Source organism: Rhamphochromis longiceps, linkage group LG3 (genome assembly GCF_057381845.1).
Source record: "Rhamphochromis longiceps isolate RC_006_pf linkage group LG3, R_longiceps_female_GT1.1, whole genome shotgun sequence".
NCBI classification, from domain to species: domain Eukaryota; kingdom Metazoa; phylum Chordata; class Actinopteri; order Cichliformes; family Cichlidae; genus Rhamphochromis; species Rhamphochromis longiceps.
The window spans coordinates 29632359-29640213 of record NC_140559.1 but is presented as its reverse complement, the minus strand read 5'-3'; the positions used below and the strand labels follow the sequence as shown (position 1 = coordinate 29640213).

Here is a 7855-nt window from a genome sequence, read left to right as displayed (position 1 = left end):
TTTTGCAAACTCAGTGAGTGGTTTTGCTATAAGTCTGAATAGTTTTAGAGATTGTGCTACAGGAATCACAGTTAGGGTTTAGGCATTCAGAAAAAACTGTAATAAAACACCACATACCTGTACCATGAACCTGACTGGCACTGCCCCTTGAGCACTGCACAGCTGAGCCAGGGACCACACCTTCACCACAATATATATTTATTTTAATTGTCTGTTGACCCACATTCAGGTATTTGTACTTTACATTCTGAGACAGCATTTGCAGGAAAATATCTGAAAAATTATTTTAAAAAATTTTAAAGCTAAAAACCTAAAAATTTCACTGCTCATTCTTATAATCAAAATGGGAATTAAAACCCATTGTAAAGGAAAAGCAGTGCCAATTTTGCAAAAATACAAATGTTTTTTAAAAACTGTTGATTAATTTTCACTAAAATATCCTTTTTAAATTCGAATTGAATTGAACACGTATGACAAGCTAACACAAACAGAGGCTCCATGTGGTGCTTGAATTAAACCTCAGAAAATACCTTTTTACGTATGATTACTTTTAAATTATAAAATTGATCCAATACTATCAATACCAACTTTGGTATCAATAGTATTGATATTTGGCTTTGGTACTTTCTTTGCCTCCTTTGTTCTGTTTCAACACCTGTGTTCAGTTAGCCTCTTCAGTATCTACAGCTGTTCATATCTCAGACATTACTTTTTTTTTTTTTTTTTTACTGCTCTTTCTTCCCTGATGTTCTTGGTCAGTGTTGGAGTTTCTCATGTGTGGGTCTTTCCCTGCCTTTCTTACCCCTGTCCACATTACAGTTTTTCTCAAATGTTAAAACACAAAAGCCAATCCTGTAACCCAAATGACCAGTAGTCTAAACACATTTACTAAATGTAGCCACCATATTCCAGTACCATAAACACATGTCACATGAAGACACAATTCACAAAACACAACCCTCTGTACTCATAAATCTAAACACATTTTTCCTTGCTAAAACACATGTTGCAAAACAACTCTGCTCATATTCTCAAATGAAAGCCCATGTGATGCAAAATGCTTGCCACAGTCACCAATCTGTGAAAACAGGGAACACACCTGGCGTCAGTCACTACACACAACGACTCAAAATTGAAGACACCTGTTGCTAATGATGTGACCCCACCTATGAAAGCATAGTTTGGTGAAGATGCCAAACAATCACAATGGATGAAGGCATTCGAGCGTGCGGAAGGAGAAGAGCTGCAGGCCAAAGAGGAAGAGGGGTTGAGATCAGAGGAGGAAGAGGTGAAGGCCTAAGAAGAAGAGGAGTTCGGAGTAGAGGAGGAAGAGAAGGAGGCCAACAAGAGAGAGGAGAAGGTCCAGGTGGGAGAAGAAGACAACCTCACACCATCATAACAGATGATATGCGAGCAACAGTAATTGATCATGTCATTGTCCATGGCATGACAATGGCTGAAGCGGGACGAAGAGTACATCCAAACCTGAGTAGGTCCACCGTGGCCACCATTATCAAGGCATTTAGACAACACAACAGGTATAGTACGCTATAGCTTTCTTTGTCACACTACAGTTTTACAGGCCTGTGAAAGTGGTCTGTTACTTTACATGTAGTTTTACATATAAATCAGTCAATTGACAACACATGTTTCTTTCTTTAGAGCTGAAAGAATGCCACATAGAGGTGGGAGGGTTGCCATATTCACAGCGGCACAAGAAACCCTCATTGCAGATATGGTCCGTGAGAACAACTGCATTAGACTCCGAGAGATCAGAGACAAAGTCATTGCAGATAATGTAAACTTTGAGAACATTGATGCTGTCAGCGTGTCCACAATAGACCGAGTTCTCCGGCGCCAACAGATGAGGATGAAACAGGTCTACAGGGTTCCCTTTGAGCGCAACTCTGCGCGACACATAGGACAACGTTACGAGTATGTGCAAGTACGTATACATCCATGTCCACAGTACAGTTAGTGGACATACTGTGTTGCTTAGTGGCCTACATTACTTCTGGACAATACTGTGCTACCTGATTGACCGTTCTGAACACCTGTGCGCTTTTCCATGTTCACAGAGGATAATGCAGTTGGACGCGATGGCCAGACCCCATGAGTACCTCTTCCTGGATGAGGCTGGCTTCAACCTCCAGAAACGAAGGCGAAGAGGCCGTAACATCATTAGCCAAAGAGCCATCACTGAGGTTCCTGGCCAACGGGGGGGTAATATTACTCTTTGTGCAGCTATGGGTACGGAGGGGGTTGTCCACCGGCATGCTGTCCTTGGGTCTTACAACACCCAACGTCTCCTCACCTTCCTAGAGGAGCTAAAAGACATCCTCCTGGACCGTCAACAACACCATCCTAGGCTAGCACATCACATGTATGTGATCATTTGGGACAACGTCTGCTTCCACAAAACACACCAAATCAGAGAGTGGTTCACCACAAACAGTGACCACTTTTTAAACGTCTGTCTGCCACCCTACTCCCCTTTCCTGAACCCTATAGAGGAGTTCTTCTCATCATGGAGATGGAAGGTGTATGACAGACAGCCATACACAAGAGAGAACCTCGTACGGGCAATGGAGCTGGCCTGTGCTGACATCCCAGTGGAGGCCTTCCGGGGATGGATTCGCCATTCCAGGGCGTTTTTCCCGCGGTGCCTAGCAAGGGACAATATAGCCTGTGATGTGGATGAGGTGATGTGGCCCAATGCAGCTCGGCGACATGATGCCGCACAGTGACTGTGTGTAATACTGTAAAATGACCGTGTAGACAATAAAAAAGACTTCACACCCTGATCATGTTTCCGAGAGTACTGTTGTGTGCGATAGATTCTGTTTTTGCATTGAGTTGTGTTACAGTAGTGTACGTACATGCAGGATGTTTTTATAGATTTATAGTCTTCATGTGAAACTCACAAATCTAAATGCCTAATCCTCTGCAGGGTTCTATGATGATCCGTTACTGTACAGTCTATAAAAATATGCATTGGCAGTTATGAACCAAAGAACCTTCTCACAAATTGAGCATTGTGTTTTCAATTGTTTTGCTGTAGTGTGTAATGCTGTGTATAGTGTTTACAGTTTTGACAGCTTCGAGCTGCTCTCTTGGTGTGGGAGTTTGAGTTTTGCAGTGGGAAGGTGTGGTTGTGTTTATGTAGCTTTAGAGAAGGGTGTTGTGTTTGGACATTGGGGGACCTGGGCCCTGTTTCAGGAAGCCGGTTTAGTGGAAAAACTGAGTAAGTATACCGTGAGTGAACGAAAACTCTGGGTTTTCGGTTTCACAAAGCGAGTTCAGATGAAGCCTCAGTGAGTCACTATGACGACACACTCCGTGAAGCTAACCTGCCCCCTAGCAGGTTTACTACAACTAACCCTGACTGTCTCCGCCCCTTTGTCGGAAACCTGACAGTAGGAAGTGTCAGACATGGCGTGTCCCTTCCTTGAAGAGCCAGTAGATCGTGAAGCCCAAATTCTCCGCAGAGCTCTCCGCCGGGAGAGAGTGATCAGAGCGCGTTTGGACATTTTATCATTTCCTGATGATTGTCTGTGCGAACGTTACCGTTTCTCAGCACAATCTATAAGTTATTTGAATAACATCCTCAGGCCATATATTGCGCATGTGACACATCGCGGACATTCTCTCAGTTCTGTACATATTATTTGTATTGCACTTCGGTTTTTTGCAAACGGGAGCTTTCTGTATAATATTGGTGACGCTGAGCACGTTTCCAAGGCTACCGTCTGTCGGGCAGTCAGGAATGTTACAGTTGCACTGAAACGTCTCCTGTACACGTTTGTGGTGTTCCCCGGTCATAGACCCACAAGATTCATCAAAGAGGGATTCCACAAAATTGCAGGTATCAGGATGAACGAAGCTTAATTCATGATGTGGTGATACTTGGACTACTACTTAAATTGCACATTTATTTTCAGGGTTCCCAGGCGTGATTGGCTGTATAGATGGCACTCACATTCCAATCATTGCTCCTTCAGTAAATGAAGGAGACTATGTGAACAGGAAGTCTTTCCACAGCATTAATGTACAGGTACATAGCTCCCTGTAGCATTTCAAACTAACAAATTATTTCATCATAGTAATGGATGCTAATTTGTGTTCTCTGCACTGTGAAGATCATATGTGATGCTGCCAACATTATCACAAATGTGGAAGCCAAGTGGCCAGGCTCTGTCCATGACTCACAAATATTCCGTGAATGTACACTGAGCACAAAATTTGGACATGGTGAGTTGAAAATACTTTAAAATATATAAAGACCAATTGCTTCAGGGACATTTGAACTGAAGTGTATCCTTCTGTCTTAGGAGAGTTCACTGGCTACTTGCTTGGTGATAGGGGGTATCCATGTTTACCCTATTTGCTTACCCCTTACTCTGACCCTGAACCGGGCCCACAGCAGCGATATAATCTGGCTAATTGCAGGACAAGAGCCAGAGTTGAAATGACTATCGGAATGCTTAAGGCCCGGTTCCAGTGCCTGCAAAGACTCAGGGTCACCCCAGAAAGGGCATGTGACATTATTGTGGCATGTGTGATTCTTCACAACATTGCCACAATTAGAGGAGAACACTGTCCTTCTGAACCAGACATCAGCAGTGATCCAAACCATGAACATCCTGACCCTCCCACGGACATACAAGATGGAAGCGCAGTCAGAGACACCATATGTCACAATCATTTCTTTTGACCCATCACCTCAACATGTTGAAAGAAGAATAAACAGATTTTTTGTTCAACTGGCTTTATTGGTCGCCTGTGTTTCCTGTACACAAAGTATTAAAAGATGTAAACCTCATAAAGTGTCTCTGTTGCTTCCTCCTCTGTAACAGCTGTCAATGTTTCTTCATTATTTTCCTGTAGTAAAGAAATAAACAACATTGCTGTTCTACTGTAAACTCATATAATCTGTGGAGTATTACTCACAACTGCATGTTGGTCTGGCTCAACAGGAGGCTGCACCAGATGCAGTACACCATCACCATCAACTGATAGAATATGAGGTTTATACAGGTCACTTATAACTTACAAGGGACCAAATGGCAATTAACAAACATACCAATCACCTTACACTTCATTGTCATTATGCTCTCAAGGACAACCAAGACTGAGGGAAGGCAAAATCAGTAGGAAAATAACTTCACTACAAAATAATCCATTATGGTAAAGAGTTTATCAAATGAATGAGTAGCACTGCAAAGGTGACTGTGAAGAAAGGATGTATGCACATCATGTATTATTTTGAATTTACCCCCTATGTAGGCACTTGTGTCTTGCGGGGTTATTGACTCACAGGATGTCCCCACAGAGATGCCTTCAGCCACAGGGCGCCCACTGTTTTGGCTGAGGGCCAACTGCTCAGCCTCTGTGAGTGGTGGTGGTGGAGGACCCCCACCTGTTTTTCAGGCCTCCGCTTTTTTTCTGTTGGCTATAACGGGCCACATTTGAGCATACAGAGTAAGCAAATATGTACTTGTAATGTGCTCAGATAATTTCAATAAGTGCTTACAGACAGAAAATTAATGTAGCCTCTAACTGCAATTGATTTACATGGGACAAACAGACCAAGCACTATGGCTCATAATACAATTACACCTTACCTGTTTGGACTATATTTTTATATTTCATTTTTACTTGCTGCCAGGAACGTTTGGGGCCTGTTGGGTTGCACCTGCGCTCACATCACGTCACAAAATAAAATGTATAAAATAACAAATAAAATAACATATGATAAAATAACGTGTTAAATGGGTGGAAATCCCTAGATCAATGTTTAAATTAACACTCACGCATTGACTCTGTCGGTTATGTTTTGCCATGCATGCTCCCTTTTTTTGCAGCTGTGGCTGTGTTACTTTTTTCCGCGGAATTTGCATGTTATCGGCATATACTGCCATCAGAATTTCGGCCTCAAGCGCTGTGAAATACATTGACCGCGCCTTCTTTCCCTCCGTCTCCATGGTGACTCACTTAATCTGTGCTCCACTGATCAGGGCTTTATGTATCCTCGTCCGCGCGCTTCACTTGGGGTTAAAGCAACTCCGCGTTGACTGAACTACTTGTTATCAGCCTTTCTGAAACCGAATATTCCGAGTTGGACAGTTCGGGGTTACTCAACCCTGAGTATCGTTTTTCACTCTGAGTTTTCTAAACCGGCTTCCTGAAACAGGGCCCTGGTGGTAACGTTTGTGACATGTGTTTTAGCATTTGAGAAAAACTGTAAAGACTGGATTTTGAGGTGTAAGCAGTTGCAGCCCTTTGAACAACATTAGAGTTTATCTTTTGGCTTTTGGCCAACTTGACTCATCCAACTCCAGTATCCACTCTCACTCAGCTCTGTTTATGCTCTTCAAATAAATCCTGAGAGTCGCTAAAACAGTTTCCACTGTACTGTGTGTGTGTGCGCGCGCGCGCGTGCGTGTCGGGTAGGGGAAACCCCACAAAGCAAACCTGTCCTATGTTGGTAATAATTTTACCAATTAAACTAATGGCTGGGATGTTCAATCAATCTATAACTTCATCTAATGAATCAGATTAATATTGATCACGAAATCATATGTGGTTTTCATGGGTCCATATTTTCATATCAACTTTAATAGCAGGAAATTACTAAGGCATGTTCGTTCTCTCTTTCTTGCTATATTCTTCAAGTAACCTATATTTAACAACAACATAATAAAAGGGCAAATGCTGTTTTTGGTGTGCCACTCCAATATTTTTAGAGCAACCCTTTGAAAAAAGTCTGGAGGTGCCCCTGTCCCCAGATTGTGTACTTTTAATATTTTTATACTGTTGTTTTTTACGAGCGTGCCCTTTTAGAAGAAGTACTCAAAAAGCCAGCATAGTCAGGCAGCAATGAGTAGCGTGGATTTGTGCATCACTGTGTGAAATCAGTGACCCCTCTGTCGGAGATAACCTGCGAGGTAATGTGCTGCTCTTATCACAGTAAACTGCACCCATGAGGAGCAAGGAGCTTGACAGGCCACATGCCAAGACTAATTTTATAAATGTAATCAGTTTTATGGCGCGGCTTAACTGCAGAGATGAAAAAGATGTGCTGTGTCTGTGAACAACAAATGCTTTTCCTTTGAAGCAGAAGCATGTACAGGACCACCAGGACCGAGTGCTGCACTTTATCTTCAGTGAGCGCAGGTTTCGTTCTCACTTTCGTCTTGAAGTGCCGCTGATAAAAAGATAAATTACACTCGCAGCTAATTAGAGCGACGAGAACAAACAAGTTCATTTAAACAAGCGAATCAAGCCCACTGAGACAGACAGGAAACAGCCTCTACGTCCCCTCAGCTGCTGATGATTTCGTGAAACTTTATTATAAAGCTCTGAAGAACCGCAAAGAACCCGCAGTGGCACACTATTTCCATCCAGCTGTGGTGAGGCTGAATGGAAAAGTCTCACTGCGGGAACCCGAACATCTGATGTGTGCAGAGTGCAAACAGGGAAAGAAGCAGATGAATCGTGAGGAGGAGAGGATTTAATGCAGTGTTAATAAGAAAAATTTGTGTATCTTTTTGAAAAGGCTCCTTTAAAAGCTTTACTCAACCCCCGCTGACTCCACTGCTGCAGTTTTACTGCGTCTTTTTGCTCTGTCAGCCCCCACAGTCAAAATCATTCTTGGCTTTTGTTGTTTTATCCGGACATTTTTGTGACTGGCTGTGGTTTAAAACTCTGTCTGCAAGATTTCTGCAACCATTTGTGCTCACGTGCAATAACTAAACTGATTTTTGAAGAACAAATTAATGAAAAATAAATTTAATGAAATGAATGAACCCCTCTCTGCAGCATCCTCTGGTGTGTAATGTTACTATTTACAAGC

The 7855-nt window shown here is 42.6% G+C and overlaps 1 protein-coding gene and 1 long non-coding RNA gene across 2 annotated transcripts; both read left to right on the top strand.

Annotated features, from left to right (window-relative positions):
- Positions 1-1148: 1148 nt before the first annotated feature.
- LOC146673905 (uncharacterized) lies at positions 1149-2747 on the top strand. Its single transcript, XM_085401032.1, has 3 exons — positions 1149-1538; positions 1663-1945; positions 2079-2747. The coding sequence occupies exons 1-3, from the start codon at positions 1207-1209 to the stop codon at positions 2745-2747; spliced, it is 1284 nt and encodes a 427-aa protein (XP_085257158.1). The 5' UTR covers positions 1149-1206.
- Positions 2748-3345: 598 nt separating this feature from the next.
- On the top strand, positions 3346-5192 carry LOC146673904 (uncharacterized). Its single transcript, XR_014909063.1, has 3 exons — positions 3346-3865; positions 3942-4054; positions 4140-5192. It is a non-coding gene; the product is annotated as an uncharacterized LOC146673904 (long non-coding RNA).
- The last annotated feature ends 2663 nt before the right edge of the window (positions 5193-7855 follow it).

Bases quoted from the DNA above. Each gene is read 5' to 3' on its own strand.
- LOC146673905 (XM_085401032.1), top strand. From the start codon at position 1,207: ATGGATGAAGGCATTCGAGCGTGCGGAAGGAGAAGAGCTGCAGGCCAA. The intron at 1,539-1,662 runs GTATAGTACGCT...TTCTTTCTTTAG, and splicing joins GCATTTAGACAACACAACAG to AGCTGAAAGAATGCCACATA. The intron at 1,946-2,078 runs GTACGTATACAT...CCATGTTCACAG, and splicing joins AACGTTACGAGTATGTGCAA to AGGATAATGCAGTTGGACGC.